The sequence below is a fragment of the Gopherus flavomarginatus genome, chromosome 9 (genome assembly GCF_025201925.1).
Source record: "Gopherus flavomarginatus isolate rGopFla2 chromosome 9, rGopFla2.mat.asm, whole genome shotgun sequence".
Lineage (NCBI taxonomy): Eukaryota > Metazoa > Chordata > Testudines > Testudinidae > Gopherus > Gopherus flavomarginatus.
In genome coordinates this window covers 5,164,178-5,189,106 of record NC_066625.1, presented here as the reverse complement: position 1 = coordinate 5,189,106, position 24,929 = coordinate 5,164,178, and the positions used below count along the sequence as shown (strand labels likewise).

Below are 24,929 nucleotides of genomic sequence, written 5' to 3'. Positions count from 1 at the left end.
AAACAGTTGACAAGAAGGTGTGAGTAACAGTAGGGGGAAAATTAGCATGGGGAAATAGTTTTTACTCTGTGTAACGACCCATCCACTCCCAGTCCTTATTCAGGCCTAATTTAATGGTGTCCAGTTTGCAAATCAATACCAGTTCTGCAGTTTCTCGTTGGAGTCTGTTTTTGAATTTTTTTTGTTGAAGAATTGTAACTTTTAGGTCTGTAATTGAGTGACCAGGGAGGTTGAAGTGTTCTCCGACTGGTTTTTGAATGTTATAATTCTTGACATCTGATTTGTGTCCATTTATTCTTTTGCGTAGAGACTGTCCGGTTTGGCCAGTGTACATGGCAGAGGGGCATTGCTGGCGTATGATGGCAGTGGTGTTCCTACGCCACCAACAAAAAACAGTCTGTCACCATAGGCTGCATCTACTCTTTAGGCTTTGCCAACATAGCTATGCTAGCATAGTCCTCATACTGTAGACCAGGGATCGGCAACCTTTGGCTCGCGGCTCGCCAGGATAAGCACCCCGGCGGGCCGGGCTGGTTTGTTTACCTGCCGTGTGGGCAGGTTCGGCCGATCGCGGCTCCCATTGGCCCGGTTTGCCGCTCCAAGCCAATGGGGGCTGCAGGAAGTGGCACAGGCCAAGGGATGTGCTGGCCACCGCCTCCCAGCGCCCCCATTGGCCTGGAGTGGCGAATCGCGGCCAGTGGGAGCCACGATTGGCCGAACCTGCAGATGCGGCAGGTCAGCAAACCGGCCCGGCCCGCCAGGGCGTTTATCCTGGCAAGATGTGCCAAAGATTGCTTATCCCTGCTGTAGACATACCCATATTTTGGTACCTAATTGGATTTAAGAGCTTAACCTTACGCAACTGTGTTTAAAAATAATTGGCATATATACTATGTACAGAAAATCCACTTGTCCCAGCCTGCGTATTGGAAGGATGGGTGTTTTTCTGTCCTTAAAACAAACCTCTTTAGCCAGGAAAAGGTTGGTTTTTGTTGCTGTTGTTTTTTAATTGAATCAGCTGGGTAGATGGCTTGGGGAGGAGGAGGGATGAGAAACCAGGGGAGTTACATTCCAGGAAAAAAGTTTGGGAATTCAAACTGGTTTTGCCCAAAAATAGTTAAGGGGGCTCATAAAGCCAGGCTCCTCCTGTCTCTGGATTACAGTTGATTTCTTTTATTTTTTTTTTCCAGTTTCCCCAGGCTGCCCAATGACTTTTGGAGCAGCGGGCCTGAGAGCTTTGCAATTTATTGAAGGTGGTCAGTTAAGGAACTGACATATCCAACTCCTGACAAGCTGCAGAAAAGCTAGTAGGGCTTGGGGGAAGAAATTTACCATCCCTTTGTGCTGCTTGTGACAGGTTCCTCTTTGCACCTCATCACGTTTGACATATGACGCCTTCTTTCACTTGGGGCTTCCTGAGAAACTTTCCACTGTGGATCATAACTACAGGATTTGCACTAGGGAGACACAGGCATGTTGACAGAGGTAGGCCCAAAGCCTGTCATGGCTGACATGGGCCATCACTTGTCACATGTTTGAATAGCTGGCATATCCGAAACATTAGAAGCTCAGGGAGTTTGTTCTGGAGCGTCTAACTCTGAAGTGCAATTTATTAGTTGACTACCACTTAATTACTGTCCTGGTCCCGCTTTAATTATATGTAATATGATGTGACATTACTTTCCAAGAAATTGCTTTTATGATCTTAATTTTATTATCTAAATACAATATCCCTTTTCATTTGGTTTCTAAATCCCTTCCTTGTTTTGAATGTGCATCCCGTGGGTGCTGTAGCTCTGAATTAATGTCCTTCATTTAGCACTGGGAGGAACGTAACTTATCCAGTAACATGTCTGTGTCACTTCTCCCTGTCTGCAGAAGAGAAAATCTCCTACAATACACCAGGGGCATTGACATGTAGACATCAGTGTGCTTTTCTTTTTAATTTATTTCTTAGCAGCTGCTTAGAATGGGATTCCCTTTGTACCATCTTCCAGCTGATAACATGGTCATGAGTATGTATAATATGAGTTATGTGAGACTCAACAAAAGTCTCAAGAATATTTTGGGCCTGAATCCCACAAGCATTTATGTACATAGAAGTAGTTTTACTCATTTGAGAAGTGCTAGTGACTTCATTGGAGCTACTCTCAGGAGTAAAGCTACTCATGTGTATAAGTGCTTGCAGCATCGTGTTCTTGATCAGCTGAGGAAAGGATATTGTAACGGTACAATAATTTCTAGGCCACCATGTGACTTAAAAAGAATCTGAGTCCGGTTCTGGCTGGAATTTCCATGGAGATGCTAGGGAGGAGGGGAAGAGGTAGGTTTACTCCTCCAGAAGGATCCAAGTACAATCCCAGTTCCTGCGTTCAGAGAGGGCAAGGAGTACTCAAGCCAACCACCAGCTGTAACTCTAGCCTTCCCAAAGAGGGAAGGGTAAGACCAAGCAACGTGCCTTCACAGAGCTGGTCACTCGTGGTGGTGGGAGAACACATTTCCCCCTCTTTTGTCTTGGCCAAAGGCAATGTGGTGAAGGCTGATTAGTGTTGTCATATTAGTAAATGAATAGCTGCTCACTAATAATGAGAGCTTTGTTTGGGAACTGGACAGGATGATGTGTCTTTTTGGTCTAAGTAGCCGGTGTTCGTACTTCCATTGCTTAGAATTGTCCTGACTGGTCAGAACCTCAGCAGGTATAAATTGACCTAGTTCCACTGAAGCCAAGATCTGGCCCAGTATAATTCCATGTATATTATTTAGAGAGGTCACGGCTAAATGGAAAGAACAAATTGTTACTTCAGGAGGAGACAGAGAAAAGCGGGAGAGCTGAAGACAGCCTGAGGAGGAGCAGGGGGCTAATAAGGGGCTTGCAATGAGACATGGTGGGGCAGGACTGGAGGTACATGATGGGGTAATAGGGAGGCTGAGTGGGTGCAGTGGGCTATCTGGGGGTACAGGAAGGAGGCTGAGTGGGTGCAGTGGCCTGTCGTGGGGTACAGGAGTCTGACAGAAGAAGGGCACATGACCAGGGGGTGCCAGGGAAAGGGGGGGCAGTGGGAACTGTCAGGTGTTAGTCTATGGGGAATGTAGGAGGTGGGGCTGGGGACGGGAGACTGGAAGCATGTGGAGGGGGAATGTGAGTAGGGGAAGAGAGTAGGTGTGTGGGGTTGGAGACAAGGAGAAAGGTTAATGATAAGGGAGAAGGTTGGATGTGGGGGGAGGGGATAGAATGGCAGCGCCTCCCCCCGTCCCATGGCAGGTGTTACAAGCAGGTAAGGAGAGTTTATACTCAAGCAGCCAACAGAGAGACCTGCGTTTATGCATTTCAGGTTTTAAAAACTACCTGACGGTATTATTTATTAAATTCTCGTGTTTTGCTCATGGTTTTTGAACATTTGGGGTTGACAGTAGTGTTTGAGCCAGCCGATCGGGTGAAATGAAATGTGTGCAAGATAAAATCAGAGAGATGGGGGTGGGACCTTTTTTTGAAAACTTGTCGGTGTAAAATGCTGTGGTTTTCCCCTCAGCTGAGATGAGCATGGGACAAAATCCCAAAAGGATCTGCTGCTGTTTGAGTGGCCTGCCATCCAGCCACTCAGTTCTCTCTGTGTTTCCCATAGCAACGGAAATAACAAACTTTGCCATTACAGAAGATTTGCTTTTTATTGATGCTCTGTGTTAATCACAGTCTTGCAGGTACAGCTGCTGGGTTTAGCTTTCCCACAGTGTCCCCTACTGCTTGCTTGAAACATCCATTTGGATACACGTGTATAAAAGTCTTTTTATGGAACAATAAAGCTGATAAAACCACGGGTAGGTGAAATGATCTTTATGGAGATGTGCTGGATATCCATATTAAATACACAAGTTTCATTATTTCAGAGAAGGAGATAAATAGAGAGGGTCAGATTCTGCCACTCGCAGTGAGTGGGTGCAACCCTCTTGAAATCAGTGAGCCAAATTCAGTGATCATTTAAATAAGGATGTAAATTGTACATTGGTCAGCAAATGGGTATAAATGAAAGAGAATAAGACGTGACATGGAAGAGGTGTGCAAAATGAGCATTTCGGAGAAGGTACTTCAGGCAGGTGCTTCTCTTTTCCCTCTCTCCTAATACCAGAAAAAGGCAACAGCCAATTAAATTAAAAAAGTAACACATTTAAAAATGATAAAAGGATTTTTTTTCACATGGCACACCATTAGCCAGTGGAACTCACTGCTACCAGATATGATTGAAGCCATGATTTTAAGAGCTGAAAAAGAATTTGATATTTATATAAATAGTAACATCTCCAGCTATACAAGACATAATGTGATGTGTAATATATGGAAACCTTCATGATTCCAGGCATAATCCAATCACTAACTGATGGGGGTTAGGAAGAAACTTCCCCATGGGTAGGTTATTCCATAATTGCTGTTTCAAGGATTTTCCCACTTTCTTCTGAAGTATCTGGCTCGGGATGCTGTCGGAGACAGGCTGAACCACCCTTTTATAAAGCAATTTAAGATCTTCAGCAAAGTGATGGTTGAGTGCTAAGTATTATCTGATCGTCTCTCATAATAAAAGCAGGGATGGGCAAAGAGGAGGCAGGCATGTTACTGCTTGGACTCTGAAATCTATACCTACTTACGGATCTGTTGTCTGTTGGCAGCTTTGGTGTGGCTGTAGAGCCAGTACGTTCAGTGAGAAGGCAGGTGCTTTTGTCACCATCAAAAACTAGGATTTTGTAAGTCTGATATCTTTGCATTTTCCTGACACTGCTGCATGCTTTTGTGCTATGAAAAGGCAACTGTAACCCTTTTAGGTATGACGCCACCATTTCAGTGTCACTTAACTCTGAATCTAGTTCATGTGCGTGGGGACCTTCTTGCCCCTGTGAGACAGGATGTTCTCTCTTTTCTATATGCAAAATTTTCTTAAGGTGTTTTCTGCTTACTGCCGACATAGAGGAAGTATTCAATATAAATTTCCCTTGGAGAGATTGCATAGCCCCATCTAGATGTGCGGCATTTGTTTAAACATGCTGTGTGAAGCTGTCCAATGTTTACCCCACACATATGTTTGAAATTACAGCTGGCACTAGAGATTCTATATGATGTGCCAAGCACACATCCTCTCCTTCAAAACTCACTTCTTCTGCAAAGGCCACAAATTCTAAACCACCGTGTTAAAGATGGGAGAAAAGGGAGAGAGATAAAACCACTCTTCAGAATGAACCTTCTTCTCAAGTCTCTGAGGCCAATGGATGCTGTCATCTTATTTATATTATACAGTCCTCGTATAGCTTGTGTTCTGTAATGCAACACGGTTGTGCAACAGTGTCAGGTGTTGGCTTCATAGCTATACACGACACAGAGACATACAAAATGTTGAGAGAGTGCTGTGCTATCAGAGATGCACCCTTCAGACAAAAAGTTCAAATAAGCCCTCTGTCTAGCAAGGCTGCCCCGGTGGCATTTAAGAATCCATGGTTTCAGAAAGAGGATGGGGGTAAGCCCCAGTGTACCAGCCAGTATTCCCTTCTGTCACACAGGTTCTAGTGTCCACGACTATGTATAGGCTATTATGCATTTAACTACATAATTCTTAGGCTGCCTTTTTTGCTTTTAAGTCCCTTGAGCACAATAGGAGACCACAATGATTCATGCTGTTACTTGTGGCAGCTAATAAGGTGCTACAGATCTTCACAAAGCAGCAGTGCCATGCTGGGCCCATATAGTAACATGCAAGGAATCACTTCTGGGTGAGGTGAGTTTAGTACAAGGCTTACTGGTTTAGCTTTGACAAACCAGGCAGATCTCCGGAGTACAAACACCGAAGGTTTCCAGCTTGCCACAGCAAGTCCAGCCACTGGTAGAGAGCACATGAGATTCCTTGTCTAACACTTTTGTTTTGTTTTTCTCTCCTCCCCACATACTCCGCTTCCACCAGACCTACGAACAGAATGAATGGATAATCCACTTGGCTGGAAAGCTGCTGGCCAGTGAAGAGGCGGCGTTGTCACTGATAGCATTCAATCCATTTGAGGGCAAGGCACCACCAAGGTAAGCTGTTTCTATAAAGGTAACAGGGGTGTCCAGACTCCATCTAATATATGCTTCTTTATAGCTTGGACGTGTAAACATTGTTTCTTTTTAATGTGCATTTTATTTCGTGGGACACTGGTACCCCTTCAGTAGAGCCGTGCCTGCTGAAAAATTTACACTCTTTTAACACCTTTAAATGCAAATTTAAACACCTTCACCTCCTTCCTACTGCTCCTTGGGCTGACTTACAGTAGATCAGCTGTCCTTAGGTAGAGAGAGTTCCCAGGCACTTGCATGAAGGAACAAGCATCGCTTCCCTTGCACAGAAATCTTGGCTGTTGGTGCAGCCTGTGAGCTTTACACCATTCCACCAGCATCGCTTTGCGTGGTCAAAGCAAGAATACCATGTCCGGTGGCCGATGAAATAACAGAATGATCGATGATTTATTTTCCTGCAGAAATATTTGGTTTTGTTGGAATTTTGGGGTTTCATTGAAAAACCGAAAACCAGCAGCCAAAAACTGAAAAATTGCCACAAAAGGCACATTTAAAAAAAAAAATCTTCTTAAAAAAATAATGATTGGCTGAATATTTTCTATCAGCTTTAATAATAGTATGTGGCCCTTCACTCATACTCTGATGCTGTCAAAGTGCATTAAACAGATTCACAACACCTATGTGAACTAAACGTTCTTGTGAAGGAGATCTCGTGCTTTTCAGGTCTAGCACAGAGAACCCCAGATATCTGAGAAGGGACTTAGCGCTTCCTAAGACTATCAATCAGAATACCAAACTCTGTTCTTCTATTACCTATGTATAATATGGTTATATATAATACATCTCTACCCCGATATAACGCCACCGGATATAACACGAATTTGGATATAACGCAGTAAAGCAGCGCTCCAGGGGGCAGGGCTACGTGCTAGAGCAGATCAAAGCAAGTTCGATATAATGCAGTTTAACCTATAACGTGGTAAGATTTTTTGGCTCTTGAGGACAGCGTTATATCGGGGTAGAGGGGTGTGTGTGTGTATATATATATGTGTGTGTGTGTATATATATATATATATCAAATTAGGGCTGTCAAGCAATTTTACTTAAGTGCAATTCCCACCAACATAAACCAGAGCTTCCTAATATCAGTGGGTCTTCTGTTTTCCTAAAATCCTTCAGACACCTTGCTCTGCTGATCTGATTTATCCAGATGATGCTTAGATACTGCATGGACAGGTGCTATAGAAGATTTTCAGGCAGATTGACCAAATTCAGATTTGATTTTACCAAATTATCTACTCACCTAGCAGAACCCAGAACATGGGTTCAACTTTAGTGTGGCCACATTACCCTCCAGCCATTAAAATCGAAGACTTTCCATGGAAGACGGTCATGGCTTGGAAATACACATTTATTGTCTTTGGAGCCTCTGACCTTTCCTTCCCACTAGCAATGCGAAGCAAACCGAGAGACAGTGCCCTGCTGTTGAGAACAGGCTCCTATGATACATAGTGCATGGAGTATTACCCATAGCCAGGAGACTCTCAAGCCTAACACAGTTCCCATAATTTCCAGTTTATTGTCCGAGGCGTATTATTGGGTAATATCACAGTTTGTTCAGTTACACAATCAATAGATCTGTTACACCAAAATAATTACATATTGGATGTAATCCAAGGGGGTTCTTGGGGAGCTTCCTGCAAAAGGCACACTGGGATATATCAGGGCGTCCCTTGCTGCTGAATGATACAACTTTTAATAATGTTTACTGAGCGTTTTTCGGCTCTGATTAGCCCTGCCTGCATTAGCTTTACAAATAAGGAACAGATCACTTATGTCGCCTGCCCAGCTAGTCTCCCTGGGCAGTATTAAAAGGAACGTGAAGTAGAATGTGAAGCCTTTTCTCTGGTGTAATTTGGTTACCCCGTCACTCCTTGGCTTTTTGTGAACTTTCACTCTGATCTACTAGATGTTCCTTGAGCAAAACCGGACTGCGCCACTGGGCTCAGTATCTATTTGAGCAGCGTCTTATGCTAATTAATAGCACAGAGCACGTTGCCAACTGTCTGATAATGCAGGACGGGTGGAGCTCACCCTGGTGCTGAGGGCCCTGTCACGGTTCTGTGGTACAGCAAAGGCACCCATTCTAGGCTCCTAGATCCTCAGCCGTCACCTCTCTGCGTGTATCACTCCCTCGTGACTGGAGTTTTTCCAGGCTACACAGTTCCCTGCCCTACACTATGCTATTGCCAGCAAGCGAGACTGCCTGACTGGGCCAGCGCATTGCTTACTCTTTGAAGGCTGTGAACAGTGCATTGCCAGCGGTTACAAGTTACCACATCACTCTGTCTAACATACATCTATTACTAAGGGGAAAGCATTACAGAGAAAACTGATTAAAAACAATAAAAGAATCTAAACACACACTAAGACGCTTACCAGAGATCATCCCACCCACCTTCAGCGCCAGTGGGGGCTCTGGCAGGAGTCTGTCCTTCAAACCCCACCAAGGGGATTTTCTGTGGTTCCCAGTTGATAACAAGGGGAGGGGATAGCTCAGTAGTTTGAGCATTGGCCTGCTAAACCCAGGGTTGTAAGTTCAATCCTTGAGGGGGCCACTTAGGGATCTGGGGCAAAAATCTGTCTGGGGATTGGTCCTGCTTTGAGCAGGGGTTTGGTTGGACTAGATGACCTCCTGAGGTCCCATCCAACCCTGATATTCTATTTAAAAAAAAAAAAAACAGCCTCAGTTTAGAATAAGCTGAGCAGGTTCAGTATATAGCTTGGGCCTTTGATCTCCAGCCTTCCGGAACAGGCAATCAGCAGACAGCGAGTCTCTCCTCAGGGCGTAGCTTCGAAAGGTTGGCGGTTTGCATACCTGGTGGAGGGCATTTGCATTCTCTTCTCTCTAGATATTTCCCAGCAATTCCACTTTGCATGTATTGTCCCAAAACACCATTCCTGTCTGCCACGTGATTCAGTGTTGTCTTGTGATCATCCAGGCCCCCAATCATCCATAACCTTTGGACTCCAAAGATACTTACCCTTCGTTCAACAAGGGTTTTTCAAGGGGATTGCCGGAAATTGCCCTACCCATCAAAGACACCCCCACCCCCACCATTGAGTCCTGTTTCTGGGCTGCGCAGAGGCACAGAAGCTGGCTGGTCTCACAGGGATACCTCTGCAGAGGCCACAGGGAGAGGTCGCCGGGGGATGGGCCTGAATTCATGTTAATGCACAATTGGCAAGAATGAGCTGGACTAACAGCCACCAGAGGACTGGACGGCAGCCCAGCTCACCAGGCCCCGTTTGTGCAGGTGGATTTCCATCCCTGATCTCAGCAGACTCCATTTGCGGAGAGTCTGAATCCTTGGGCTTCAGCCGAATGGCGTTAACACTTTGGGTACGTCTACACTGGGATAAAAAACCCACGGCACCAAGGCTCAGAGCTGACTGAGAGGGGTCAGCTGACTCAAGCTTGCAGGGTTACAACATCACAGTGTCAACATTTGGGACACTCCCTCCCCCACATGGCTTCAAAGCCCAGGCTCCAGCCGGTGCCAGAACATCTACACTGGAATAGTACAGCCCCACGAGCCCAGGTCAGCTGACCTGTGCCAGCCGCAACCATGCTCGAGGGCTTTCTTTGCAGTGTAAACATACCCTTTGAGTTCTCCAGCATGGTTCCTTTTTTAAAAAGTCCTGAAGGCTAGCTGCCTCAGGGGGTTGCTAACAGAATCTGGAGAACTTAGACACTGGCTTGAATCAGGCGCCCCTGTTGGCAGCAAGCAAAAGTTGTTACTGTCTGACAGCTGTGGGCAATAAACAGCTCTTGCAGTTGATTAAACAGCCAAAGTGTTTGATAATCCCAAAAGCTGTTTATTGCCAGGATACCCCCAGTGCCCTAAACATTTGTTCCTATTATACACCAAAATCTCCTCTAACAACAAGCAGTAACAACTTAAAAATCAAGGAGAAATACGTTGTTTCTTGCCCTGGAGCATGTTCATAAAACACAAGCTGCATGTTTGCATCTGTCATGCACTTTTCAGCCTTATCATGTTAAAAACAAACAAATATGTAACCGAGTGCAAGATAAGTTTAGAAACAAGAGAATTACTGAGATGTGGTTTGGTTAATATTAAAGATTTTCCAGGCTGTGATCAGTTATTGTGTTCTGCAGAAGGTGAGAAAATAGAAGATTTATGTGTTTAAAAAAAACAAACCATTATCAGCGTTAGCATCTCTCTTACTTTGTAAACTCTTCTGTGATGGTCAGTACATATTATGTGTCAGGATGCATCCGAGGTTGGATATTAGGATGCAGATGGTTTTGTATCACCAATGGGTTCTGAATGTGATTTTATAACTGCTTTGATGCCATCCGTTGAATAGATGGTCCTCTATAACTTATAGAACACAGTCTTGATTCATCACTGAGTGACACCAGTTTTATACCTGTGTAGTCTAAAACTTTTGCATTTCTTTCTTTCTTTAATTTCAAAGTTAGCCAAGTTTTTGTCTGGATTTAAACATTGCCCCATATCTCTTGCTTCCCAAATCCCTGATCCTGCACCTGAACCAACGTGGCTGGACTCTTGCACCCATAGTCTCGGTGAACTCAATGGGGCTGCCCATGGATCTGTGGGATTACCTGTGCAGTTTGGATGGAGACCCAAACATGCTGGAACAGGAGAACCTGAGAGTGAAATTTACCAGAAACTGGCTAATCTGTTTTCAACTGGGTGAACTGAAGGGGGAAAGAACTGAAATAATTAAACACATATTCCTTTAATTCTCTCAGTTGTAATCATCTTATGTATTATTAGTAGTGTAACACAAGTCATGATTTTCTTTTAAATATATGTTTTTAAACTGGCTTGTGCCCCTTTTAAATCCAAGCAGAACTTGTAAGTAAAATACTAATAATACTCCATTTCATTTTGGACAAGATATTTTAAAAGTTGCTAGTGACATTGCTTGTTGCCATTTTGGGGTCCTTGAGACTTCTTAAAGAGGTCTGATTTTTCAGGAAATGCTGAGCACTCACCCGCTGTCACTCAGGCCTCTTTAAAGTGTCTCAAATTGGGTACAAAACACTCAGGCACTGTAAATTACTAACCACTTTTGAGAAACCACTAGTTAATTTATTGGTTTTACAGCATTGTTTTTCCCCACAAAACCTTAATTTGAACATTGACAGCAATAGTTGAAAATGAAAGAATGTTTTTGGCCTCATAGGCTCCAATGATTCCCACAGTCAGTGCGTAGACTGAGGGCATCTACTAACCCATACACTCCAGCCTACAGCTGATTGCTACAAATATTTCACACACCTTCTCTCCCCGCCTTATAGCTAATTATCTTGCCCACCAAGGTTCTCTGTACCACTTCAGTAGCTGGGTGGAAAAATTCTAATTTTCCTACTATTCCCCCCTTCCCCATTCTAAAGGGAATTTTGAGATTTAATTATTTTCATTCCCTGCTAGACTAAATAATTAGGAAAAGGGACTGTTTTCCATAAGAACATTAAGTTCCATACTCCATAGAGTTTATTCTGCTAATGGAAACTCTACACCTCAAATAGCCAAGGGACTTTCAAAATGAGTTAATGCCATCAAAATGAAATTTCTGAGACCAAAGTTTGTAGGTTTCTTTACAACTCTGAAAATTATAGTATTTTTTCAAGTGTGATAAATGTAAAATGAGAAACAGGTGACTGATTAAAAATGAGTGCATTGTTGAATGTGCAGCCTAATTGAGTGTGAAACTTTACTTCAAGCAAAGTGATGTTATTGGAATGTAGATGTACAAAATATTATTGTTCAGTGGATAGTTCATAAAACATTCGCCGTCTTAAATCTAAATGGTAGGATTTCAGCTAAGAAGTGAATTCGTGTTTTAACATACCGTCATGGAAACAGAACTACAACCAAAAATGGATTTTGCTTACAGAAAGAGCAAACAATTGTTTCCATTTCTGACTGTAAATATTCAGTGACTCTCGTGTGAAACTTTTCAAATGACAAGCCTCTTTTTTTTTTTTTCTTAGTCCCACTTGCTTGGAAACCTGTGGGTTTTCATTTGAGTTTTATCCCGTCGTCGTAAACGTTGGTTGATGAAGCCTCAACACACAATTTAAAAAACCAGACCCCGACATCCAAGTTAATTCCTATAGGCGATATCTTTTAATCTTATGTTATTTGACTAGAAGAGCATTAGAGGTCAGTATTATGTAGTGTTCATGTTTCATCTGTTTTTATTTTCTGTGTCCTAGTAGCCTCAGGACTTAATGTATATGGACCAGATCCTCAGTGGGCATACGTCAGGATAGCTCCATTTAAGACATATCTTGTGTGTTAGCTAACATTGTATCTGATATGAGGTAAGATCTTAGGCAGTATCTGCACTGCATGCCAGTGTTTGTAGCATGTAGGCTGTGTGTAGCTACATGCTGCAGTGAAAAGCAAGCTGCGTCACATGTCAATGAACAGCACTGGCACTACTGGAGCCTTTCTCCACTGCCGGAGCCTTTCACTGCAGTGGGGAAGAGCTCGAGCACTGGGGATCTGGCAAACCCTTTGTAGCCGCTGGCTCCCTCCCTGAGAGAGCCTTTCCATGCTGCCAAAGTCTTTCCTGCCTCAGGGAAATGTTCCAGCAGTCAGGAAGCAGTGGGGCACGACATAGCTAGAAATAGCAGTGTACAGGGAGAAACACAGCTTGAATGGATAGAGAGCCATGTAGGGTATGTTCTTGGGTACAGACCCACAGACACAGACATGTCTTTACTCACCTAGGCCGTGCCTAGGACCAGCGCTAGGGTTTCTCGTGCCCTAGGCGCACTGCCATTTCGCCGCCCCCCGCGCTGATCCCGCGGCTCCAGTGGAGCTGCCGCAGTCATTCCTGCGGAGGGTTCGTTGGTCCGTGGCTGCGGTGGAGCTGCCGCCGGCATGCCTGCGGGAGGTCCACTGGAGCCACGCGAGCAGCCGACCGCCCGCCCACAGGCATGACTGCGACAGCTCCACCGGAGCCGCGGACTAATGGACCCTCCACAGGCATGCCTGCGGCAGGTCAACCGGAGCCGCCTGCCTCCCCCCCCGGCAAAATGCTGCCCCCTGAATAATCCTGGCGCCCTAGGCGATTGTCTAGGCTGCCTAAATGGTAGCGCCGGCCCTGGCCGTGCCTCACCATCTAGATGGCTGTTTATACCCAGGCTAGAGAGGCTACCCATGTGTACTCTATGTGCTGCTGAGAGAAGCATGCAGTGTAGATGTACCCTTAGGGAGGATGGAGTAGTTTGTAGTTTTCACATGAGTTAGCAGGTTGAGGTAAAGACTATGGGAGATCTTGAGATATTCCTTGACCTGCTAACTTATATGAAAACCATAAACTGCTTTGTCTTCAATAGGAATTTACCTCGTGTTAGTTACCAAGTATTAGCTAACACAAGATAAGAACACCTTGTTTTTTCTCCAAGTGAAGGTCAGGCCTTAGAGTCAATAGCTTTTTGTTTCTGGCCATTAGTTGGGTCAAAGACATATAGAGGGGAAATAACCAAAAACATTATATGGATACTATTTCACGGACTCGTTCACACTGGCAAATGGAGTACATTTGGAGCATATGTGAAAATGAAGTGGCCACTGGAAACCTGTGAAGCAAGTGGCTGAAAAATGTGGTGAGACTGCAGAGTCCAGGAGGCATGACTGCTACCAAATGAAATTAATCAAAGCCAATAATTTCAGATGACCAGAGTTTGTACCTTTTGGGAAAAGGTGGGAGGAGGCAGGTCCATGATTTAATTGCTCAGAGAAATCAATTGCGTTTCTTGCTTATTTGCATAATGTAGGTCTAATTGTTGAGGTTTTTGAGGAGCTTTTCACTGGGATTGTTGGGAAGATGACAAAGATGTCATCAGCTTTTCTCCAATAGAAATAAGAGAGAGGTTATAGGTGTGTTACGGAATCATCCCTTCACCCCATGGATTGGGGGACCACTGCAAATATAACACCAGCTCCCTGTGATAGGAGTTGGGGGGGAAGAGTACAAGTATATAATGGAGTTCTTCTCAAGTAAAGAGGAGGAACTGTGCAGGTATTTCATGGGGCTCTCCTCGTCAGACTGAAGGAACATTTGGCATACTCTGGACTAGGGAAAGACCTTGCACATGTACAAGTTCACTCTGAGTTTTGCCATGTCTCTCATGATAATTCTTCCATTTTACATTTACTTGATTGATACTGTGATTTGGAAAAACTTGGCCATTATAAAATCTCTGGGTGCATGTGAAATACACAACATTAACGCTGAACGTATGGAGGAAGTCAGTCCGAATAAACTCAAGCCACAGCTTCCCCCATCTCTAGTAGAGCTCGTCAAAAAAATTTCAACATATTTTTCATTGAAAAAATGCAATTTGCTCAAAAGCAAAGTGTGTTGTGAGAACATATCAATTTCAACTAAATTTTCAACCAAAAAATCAAAATGAATCATTTGGACTTTCTTGTTTCATATTAATAAGGTTAAATGTTTCATTTCAACTTTCTTATTTCAATTCATTTTGTTTTGACTTTTCAGTTATGTTAAAATATTAATATAAAGATCCAGTTAAATCTATAGACTAGGTTTAATTTCTATCATGTAATGTTTCAACATTATCAAAATGAAACATTTTGACATTATCCAAATGAAATGATTTGATATTTCCAAATCAAAGGTTTGTTTGGAATTTTTGTGTCACCTTTCCAGGAACAAAAACAAAATTTGACATGTCCGAATTTCCAGCAGGATGAAAAATTCTGGTTTCCAACCATCTCCAGTAAATACCCAGAATTTACTAGGAAAACTCTCAAAGATGCATCCAGCTAGTGCAATATTGTACTATTCCTTTTTGGTCATTGCTGGTAATCATCTCATAGTGGAGTGGAGATTTGCTTCCCTTTGTATCTATGTTCTGCCCCCATAGCTGCATGTCTTATTTATGCTCAGGCTGTCATTTTTCTGCCTTTGTACCCTGCTCTTATAGTAACTCTTGTGCATCCCTTTTGAATTAAACAGGAACATGAGAAAGGAGAGCAGACCCCTTGTCACCATTGGCTTCTATGAGATAGTTGGCAGCATGCACTTGGGGTGACCAGATAGCAAGTGTGAATAATCAGGACACTTTTATTTGCGGGGAGGGGTAATAGTTGCCTATATAAGACAAAGCCCCCAATATCAGGACAGTCCCAATAATATCAGGGCATCTGGTCACCCTACATGCATTCAACACATAACCTCCTGAGAGTCACAAACATTCTAGGTTGAGTAATGTGACTTCTTTCAGAACCTCAGACATACTTTTGCCTACGTCCTGCAGTGGATCCATGTGGACAGACGCCTGCATCCCGCTGACACTAGAAATGCTCTAGTTCAACCACAAGTAGATGAAGATGGTAGAATCACTGGCTGGAATTCTGTGGCCTGTGCAGGAGGTCAGGATACATGATCCTAAGTGGGTCCCATGGTGGCTTTATAATCTTTGAATCCCTGACTTTGGTAGAGCTGTGCATGGTACAGGAGACTGACCATATGTATCCAGTAGCTATGCTTAATGTTCCCAAAATTTTGAGAGCTGAGACCCATTTTGGGAAAGTAAAATCAATCACGCCCTCCTTCAATCTTGACATACTAGCTGGGCAGCACAAAGTCCCATTGGCCAGTATTCTGCATCCCTCCAGCTAGTTCTTCATCTGCCTCCCCAACCCCAAGAGCGCACCCCTTGCCTTTGAAAACACTAGCTTAATGGCTGCATCTCATATATGTTCTTTTTGGAGGAGGAGGTATGGTCTATTAGTTAGTGTACTAGCCTGGGACTTGAGAGAACTGGGTTCCATTCCTTGCTCCCTTCCTGTGTGACCGTGGGCAAGTCCCTTGGTCTCTCAGAGCCTCAGTTTCCCCATCTGTGGGAATAATGGCACTGTCCTGCCAGCAGCTTTGTGAGGTTAAATACATTAAAGACTCTGAAGCGCTCAGACACTATGGTAAAAGCAGCCACAGGAGTACCTTAGATAAAAAGGAGGCAGTGGAAGAAGGAAAATAACCTATAAAACTGCCATTATTTTCTAAATGGCTTTCAATCCAAGATTAATTTATGATCTCTCTTGCTAACAGGCCTAGAATAAGCAAGAAAACCTATGATGGAGGCTCTGTTGATTTGATGAATTTATACTTCCCGGCATGGCATACTCCCTGATTTACAACTAAGTAGGAAAGTTTGAGATAAAAAAACAAAATGAAAAGAAGATTCGTGTTTTGGTTTCTTTTCTCCACCCCCGTGTGCCCTGTCAGGCCATTAATTCCATCAGAAAACACCGTTCCTGTTTTTTTTTCCCTCCAAAAACTCTCAGCTGTTACAGGGAGACAGCTGCACCCTCTGGAACTAATTACAGCTGTCTAGGAGATTTAGGCCTTGATCGGTAACAACTTGAATATTGCTGCTAATTTTTAACACATACAGTTGGAAGATGTCATAATAGTCTGATATATGATAGAATCTTAAAAGTGCTACAGCACAGCTGCTACTGAGCATCTGGCAGGATGAGTTGTAGAATATTGATTTAAGAAATAATGCTTATTATTTTTAGTCTTTCCCCCCTCCCTCCAAGGCCACATGATTTCATGGACTGAGGGCGGGCAGGGATGATAGAGTGTGTGTGCTTGCACAGAAAGGCAGGAGCATGCGTTATGCATGTGCCATTGTACTGTTGCAGCTATTAGTTGGATTTCCAGTGGGTTCCTGTTTGAGTGGCTATGCTGAGCCTCTCATTTCAGTAGTCGTTACTGAGATACTGATTGATCTTCTACCATGCGGCCGTTTGGATTTTTAATTCTGGATGCTGTTACAGAGTGAATCTGACAGTCTGTTAGTCCATGTTCTGCATTTTATGAACTGTTGTTGTTGCTGGGGTAAAATAACATAGAGAGTTCTGCATCTCCCAAAGACCATGTCTGACTCACCTTAGCTGGCTCTAACCTGTTTCTTGCCGTTCATCTCATTATTTTGTCCTGGTGGTTTGATAAATTGTGGTTCTTTGGGGGGATCTCTTAAAGGACATTACCTTTGCAAAACTGGTTCCAGTTGTTAGTCCATGCACTCTGGTTTCCCACCTTTTGGCAGTAGTTAACACCTGATGCTTCAGAGAGAGGCAAAAATAACCCAGAACCATTCTTCACTTGGTAAATCACGGAAAGCGATATTTGTAAGAAAGAATTTCCTTCTTGACCCCTGCAACTCTCATGCTTCAAGGTTGAGAGTCGATCATCTTTTCCTCAGTATGTATATTCGCCAGTGTTGCTAGTCCCTTTTTAAAGTATGAGAAAGTACTGTATTTGGTTTCCTCATGACCTTAGTAGGGATTTTCTCCTTACTCTGGAGCAGTGAGCAAGGCTCATCCCTGCAGTCAATTTCTTGTGATTAGAAGAGGGCTTTGGGTGTTTCTAACCATCAGAGGCGTAAAGTTCTGGTACAGCCTTCCCAGGCGAGCTGTGGGGGCAGAATATCTAACAGTTTCACAACTGAGCTTGATAAGTTTATGGAGAGGATGGTATGATATGACTGCCTATAGTGGCATGTGGCATCTGCAAATAGCAAATATTGCCTGTGGCTGGAGATGGGACTGATGGAGAGGACTTTGAGTTACTACAGAATTCTTTCCTGGCTGTCTGGCTGGGAGTCTTGCTGACATGCTTAGGGTCCAACTCGTCACCATATTTGAGGTCAGGAAGGAATTTTCCCCCCAGGTCAGACTGGTAAAGACTCTGTTTTTTTTCACCTTCCTCTGTAGCATGGGGTACAGGTCGCTTGCAGGTTTCAGTTAGAGTAAATGGTGGGTTCTCTGTAACTTGAAGTCTTTAAATCAAGATTTGAGGACTTCAGTAACTCAGCCAGGGGCTAGGGGTCTATTACAGGAGTGGGTGGGTGAGATTCTATGGCCTGCGATGTACAGGAAGTCAGATTAGCTGATCGGGTTGGTCCCTTCTGGCCGATAAGCCTATTGGTGGATCAGTGCCCCAGCTGTCATCATCCTTTGTGTTTCTAACGTTACTAAGAAACACATCGTTTTCCCTTGTGTTTCAAATGTGGCATGTTCACTAGGCTAGATATTCTCTGAGGGCGAAGTGGATTAATAGACAAGGGTGGCATATTGAGCTTGTGCGCTCATATTTTTATATTCCTTTTAAAAGCAGTAAGAGTGACCTGAAAATTCATTAATTAGAAAGCACAGCATGCCAGAAAGGCCAAGGATCTGGCAGGTGTAGAAGCCTGTGTATAGACTGAAGGGGCTATGTCTCCACCCAGCCACAGAGAGTCCTGTGTCAAGCTTCTTCTACCTGACTTCTCCCCACTGCCAGGACAACACTGAGGAGACAGCTGGTGCCATCTCTGGGTCTGGGACATGAAGACACATTCTCCCAGTTGATTGACAGGCAGCTGGGAAGAACTTTAAAGGGGTCAGGTGGCTGACAAAGGGAGTCCCAGCTGACAGCTCTGAAATGAACGGCAAAGCTCTCAAAGTACCTGGCTGATATCCATGGCAACTGGTTATTTGTCTAGCTGAACTCAGAGCTGCCATCAGCTGCATCCTTGAAGCTAGCAAGTTCCTTGTACCCAGATTGTTGGTTCCATGGAGTCCACGAGCTCTACTGGTTTTGCCAGCAGAATATTAAGTTCCCAGGGTCCTAGGTATGTTCTGGTTTTGCCAGCAAAGCCGGTCATTTGTGTGAACCGAAACTATCAGTCTCAAAATTTCCAGTCTCTCCTGGGTGTCTCTCCAGAGCTCCTAAGTTCCAGGAACATTAGCTGGTTTTTGAATGGAACCTTAAAAGCCCATTGACCTGTGTGAGTCTGATGTATGAGAACTCCGGTAAAAAGAGCGATGGTCCTTGACGGTTTCAGTATCTGCAGGCACCATGCATGTGTGAAACTTGGTTGAGTTACAAGCACTGCAGGTTTGCATTTGAGGCTTGTAAACTCTGTGAGCCCTAACATGATGGAGTCAGGGGTATTAATTCTTTTGCCACATTACTGGAAAAACGTGTTCACTCTCTGAACCCTGCAAAGCATGAGTAACTCGCAATAATGATTATTCATCCTACCAGAGGAGCTGGCAAATTCTGTAAACCCTGGAATGAGGCAACCAGTTAGATTATAAATCCAGCGCCTTACTGGAGTGGAACTTTTACCACTGTGAGCCCTGAAACACAGGATTCACAGTAAGTATGAAGTCCAGCAGCTTTTAGATCTGTGAGCCTGGAAGAGAGAGATTCACAGGTGTTACAGTCCCTGCTGTGTTGTCTCCACAGCATTTACATTCCATGGCACTGAATTGGGCGGGGGAAAGAGAGCTAAGTGGTTTGAGAATTGGCCTGCTAAACCCAGGGTTGTGAGTTCAATCCTTAAGGGGGCCATTTAGAGATCAGGGCAAAAATCTGCCCAGGGCTTGGTCCTGCTCTAAGCAGGGGTTTGGACCAGATGACCTCCTGAGGTCTCTTCCAAGCCTGATCTTCTATGATAAAGACTCTTGATGTCCTACAGTATACCACTGCTTTAGCAGAAGAGCTTGTAAACTGCACAAAGGAAGAACTCAGAGATTATTATACCCTACATTAGCAGGTATTTCCTCTGAAGTTTGTGGATAGGCAGGCTACTGCAGCCTCTGAAGTTTTACCTGTGTAAGGACCGTAGCAGGTCCTTAATGACCAGAATAATGCTTCCAGCTTGCTGACCTTGTAGACTCAAGAGACACGGTCAACTCTGTAATGCGCACAGTTTGGGTCAAGGAATTTAGTAGCTTTGCAGACACTGCCATGAGAACTTTCAAGCTCTATAAAGTGAATAGCTTTGGTTTAAGGAGATTAGACTCCAAAGTCACAGCCTGCACAGTTTGTAAACTCTGTAAACCAATGTGTCTGTTTCGAGAAAGGAGGGAAGCTTTGCTGAGACACCTGGCTTAATTTCACTGATCCATAAACCAGCATCTTCCAACCCTCCTCAGCAAAGAATTGTTTGGTGCACCTGGGTTCATTATGGAAACATGTATAAAACAAATGTGAAGTTTTAAAGAGATACCTTAGCCACTCCCACAAAAAATAAAGACTTTATGAAAAGTGGCAAATCACCATTTTTTGGCTTGTCCAATTGTTCCCAACATCCCTGGAGGGAAAAAAAAATCTCCTCTGCCCTAATAGTAAGCAAAAATTTCAATCAGAAATGTTTCTCTTTGTTTAGTTTTTGGGGTTTTTATTAAATTGGTAGGTTGGAATGAGGTTTATCATGCTTCATGCCTAACAACCTAAACGCTGCATTCACTGCAATGGCTCCATGATAAAACTACATCTTCACCCATCATGGAACTCCCCTAGGGAAAATAAAACAATGGCCGGGTTTCCATTTGCTAACCAATGGCTTGGAATTTGTCCTCCAAGATGCCATATCGGAGGGATCTGTGTAGTTTTCTTCCACCCATTTTAGTGACCATTGACAAATGATTATCCATGAGACCAAACTATTGCCCGTTGTCTATCTCTAACCCTGGAGTGTTTTGTAGGCACTCTTGGCCATACCCATGCCACTATGGTATATCTATGCTAGATGGCAACATACCCTCTAGACTGGACCGAACCAGATCTGATCATGGTCCACTCCTTCATTTTTAAATTAATCTCCCATGAAGGCAGGTGACGATCTGTGGCTCATAACTGAGCACGAGTCCGAGGAGAGGAACAGTGCAGAAACCACGTGTTCATCATCTGGGAGGGGAGGGGCATTTGTTATCTTTCTTGGGGCACTCAGGATGGTACTGACTGGCTTCAGAAGAACCAGCCCACCTCTGCCAGAGTGAGAATTGCCATAACCTGGTCACTTGGAAGGAGAAAGAAGGTAGAAAGGAGGGATTGAGGAGGAGCAGTGCAGATCGAGCCCATCCCAAGGAGAGAAAAAAGGATAAGCTGGGATTTCCAAAGCTGCCTCAGGGAGTTAGTCACTCAAATCCATAGGTGCCTTTGAGAGAGCTCAGCCAGAAGGCATCTGGGGTGGAATTTTCAAAATCTCCTCCGTGACTTTGGAGTCCACCTCCTGTTGAGAGTTACTGAGAATTGTGCTCCTAAATTACTTAGCCTCTTTGGAAAATCCCACTTTTGTTGCTTGAGCCCAGATTCAGGTAGAGCTTTGGGGGAAGAGAGTGGGCTTGGCTGGGATTTTTTTTTTTTGGTTTTGGAGGGGTTTTTCACAGTTATTTACTCTCTCCATTTAAGAGCTTGAAATGTATTCAGACGCAAGCTTTCTGCCACAAAAATGCAGCTTTAATTGTGTGCGGTTGCCTGAATGCTCACACGGTTCTAGTTTTACAGGCCGATCCCTTTGATAGCAAACATTTTAATAGACAGACGACATATGGGAAAGATCATGCCACATCAGATGATAGATATTATTTAAACTGGGCAGGCCAGCCCATTTGGAAGGGATGGGGAAGTTTTCATTCCAAAGGGCTCATCCAACAGCCAGCATGTCTAAGGGAAGGATGGCTTTGTAGTTTGAGAAATGAACAGGGTGACCCGGGTGCCCTCTCTGCCACAGGCTTCCTGTGTGATCTTGACCAAGTCACTCAATCTCTCTGTGACTCAGTTTCCCATGTGTAAAAGGTATTATCATGATTTCCTGTCACCCAGGGATTTTGCAGAGATTGGTGTTTGTGGCATACTACCTAGTATTTTTTATTTATATTACAGTGGTGCCTAGAGACCCCATTCGAGATCAAGACCTCAATGTGCTAGATTCTGTGCAGACACTGTGTGCGAAATAGCCCCTCTTCCAAAAAGTTACTATCTGAACTGCCAAGACGGAGGGTGGGTGGGGAAAAGAGGTTCAGAGAGGGAAGTTAACTTTCCCACACTCATCCAGCAGGTCACTGACAGAGCCAGGAGTCAACTCACACCTCTCCAGTATCCTATCCACTAGACCACACTGTCTCCTGCAATGCGATGGTGACACAAGCCCCTTTCTCCATGCAGTCCATCCCAGTGCTTGTGGGATAAACTCTTCTAGGCTGATTTTTTTTTCCAGCCCCGTTTTGGAGATCTGATCTGCTGGTATTTGCTGCAGCTTCCCTGAGAGAAATGGCACAAGAGTGGTCAGTGAAGGGCCAGCTGGATTCATGGCAGCTGGAAACATAGTACCCTGCCCTGGATGGCCAGTACCAAACAATTAAGGCTTTTCTGGAAGATTGGATATGTTTCAGAATCAAAAAAGCAATCAAGCAGCACAACTTTCACATCTATAAGTATCTCAGACAGGAGCCTGCAGGCTGCCTGGGCCCATGTAAACTTAGATGGTTAGTAATGTTCTAATTATTAACAGGAAATTTTCTGCTCCTGCGAAGTAAACACTCTGGGAGTAACACTTCAGCCCCCAGTGGACTTTTACCAGCCTTAAAAAAAAACAAACCCAAACGCTCCTGAATATAATTAAAACAGCAGCTGCGGGTTAGCATTTACAATGATACAACCCAGGTTTCTGTGCGGCAGCAAATGCGGCCCAATCTGAGGCACTGAGTGTGAGGAGTGGTGAATATTTTACCTATTAAAAGCAGTTACCCAGGAGCCTCCCACTGAAGTGTGCAGAGCTGGGGCCCCCGGCCAGGCCAAACCCACTCAGACCCCTGCAAGGCACACCATCAATTATAGTGCAGCCTGGTTCAGAGTGACTGGACATGAGGTTTGCCAGGTCTGCGGGGTGTGGAATGGCCTCCACCCCTGAGCTGCTAGCCAGCAACCGGGCTCGGACTGTGTGCATTATCATATACACCTGGTGGAGATAAACACCACAGGAAGCACCGCCTCGGATAGCCAGACTGATAGCTTTCCTTGGGCTCCTGATTGGTCCAAGCACCCTATTTAAGCCTAGGAGTTCCAGGAAGTGTCTGTGCCACAAGGTGGACTCCTCTGCCAGTTGTCATGACGGACCTGCTGCTTCTCAGCTCTATCTTGGATTCCTGACCTTTGGTTCTGACCACCCCTGCTCCAACCGCTGAGCCTGACAGCTCAAGCCCCCATCGTGACACTGGATGGGTGACAACCTAAAGGGCCGACGTTGGGGGATTTGAGGAAGAGGAGGGAGTGGTGTGGGCCACTTCGGAGGATTCCACTTTAGATAAGACCCTAGTGTCCAACTTTCCAAGCATCCAGCTTAAGCAAAGGCTGTTGCTCTGCAGTCCTACAAGGTCTATTTTGCATTGTTTAAAAGGAACCTCTTTGATGCGTAAGGCCTTGTAAACACGTAAGTGACAGGAGCCTTTAAGGGCTGCATCCTACCCTTTGGTGTGCAGAGATGCGGGGAGCTCTTTCTGTAGTGAGAGGAGGCATATTCTGGGGTGTATCTAGGCCCTGAACAGACAGGTCCTCCTCAGCTTGAAGAGCTCACAATCTTAACGTCTGCTCTGCGGTCGGGAGCTGTAACTGCAGCATGTGTACAAGTACCTGAGCTAGCTTTGATCTAGCTACCTCAAGTAACAACAGCAGTGAAGCTCACCCAGGATCCCAGGTAGACACCTGAGCAGCCACCATCCATGCTGCTATTACTTGAGCTAGCTTGGGTATATCCCCACGGGCTGCCATCGCGCCTCCTGATGACTGTGTGGACATACCCTAAATGAAGGGGTGGCAAGTGAGTGTAAAAAACCCATGAAAGGAGTGAGGAAGGGAAGGCAAGGTCCAGCAATGATAGGCATGCAGGGTTGCATGGACTCATTAGGTGCAATGTGGCAGATTTGGGGCCAGATTTTCCAGGCCGCTAAGCCACTTTGCGCCCTGTAAGCAGTACAAAGCCGCCTCAAACTGGCACGAGATGGGCAATGAAGTATTCACCCTGTGCTGGGGAGCACTCTGCCAGTGGATCGTGGCAAGTGCAGCTCTGCTGTGTCCTGTTCCAGCCACCCGCCTCCCAGTGTAAGCAGAAGGAGGTGACATGACATAAGTGGGGTGGTGAAGGAAGGTGGCATGCTGGAGCTCCATTCCACCTGATTTTCCCCTGGCATAAGGACCTTGTGTCAGTGGCTTAAGTTAGAGCAACCCAGGGGCAGCTCTACCATGCAATGGGCTTGGCCGTCCCTGAATCAGAGAGTTGCAACCAACTCCTTATGCTGCCCCACACATGCACACAAATGTTAGTGCTCGCTCGCTCTCAAATGGAGCAGAGAATCAAGGTCTTTGATTGTGTTTTGTTCTGTTTTTTTTTAAGTTAGAAAAATAAGAGAGACTGATATTGGCAAACCATGGTGGCCAGCTGCAGAGAGAGGTATTAGCGATAGCTACATGTTGCTGTTATACTTTAATAGGAGCATTTATTTATTACCCATTGCCTGGCACCTGGGCGCCAATCAGGGCGTAAGCTGAGACGTTCAAGGCTTGATCACAGCACACCCTTTCTTTTAAATTAAGCTAGGTTCCTTCTCAGTCTTTTGCTGAAAACTGAGCTTCATGTTTGAGAGCCTTGGATCTAGAGTGAACACACCATAGTGAAAGCTGAATGGCAAATATATCGCAGTCTTCTTGATTGCTTTAGCAGTAGGGTCTGACTTTATAGCAGCCCAAGCCCCAGTGATAGGAACAGGCAGCTGCCCTGCTCAGTAGCAAGGTTTGTATTTTAGTAGTGAAGCAAAGCAGTTTTAAATGAGCATTGACATGCCTTTGACGTTTTTTATTGCCGGTTATTTTATGAACTTATCCAGCAAATACTGTTGTGCACTCTGCAAATAGGGACTTCCACTCCGAAGGGCTGCGGGGTTGTTCTCTCTCTTGTCAGCATGCCCTATATCAACGGGTGGGAGAAAGGGGTTTGTATAAACCGAAACTCTAGAACAAA

General features: G+C 44.6%; 1 protein-coding gene across 2 annotated transcripts in view; it reads left to right on the top strand.

Annotated features, from left to right (window-relative positions):
* Nucleotides 1-24,929, top strand: part of LMF1 (lipase maturation factor 1) — a 335,172-nt gene that overhangs the window by 308,928 nt on the left and 1,315 nt on the right. For both annotated transcript variants that reach the window (XM_050967272.1, XM_050967273.1), the window contains one exon: nt 5,940-6,052. In XM_050967272.1, coding sequence (XP_050823229.1) covers nt 5,940-6,052 — 113 coding nt within the window. The remainder of the gene's footprint in view (nt 1-5,939; nt 6,053-24,929) is intronic.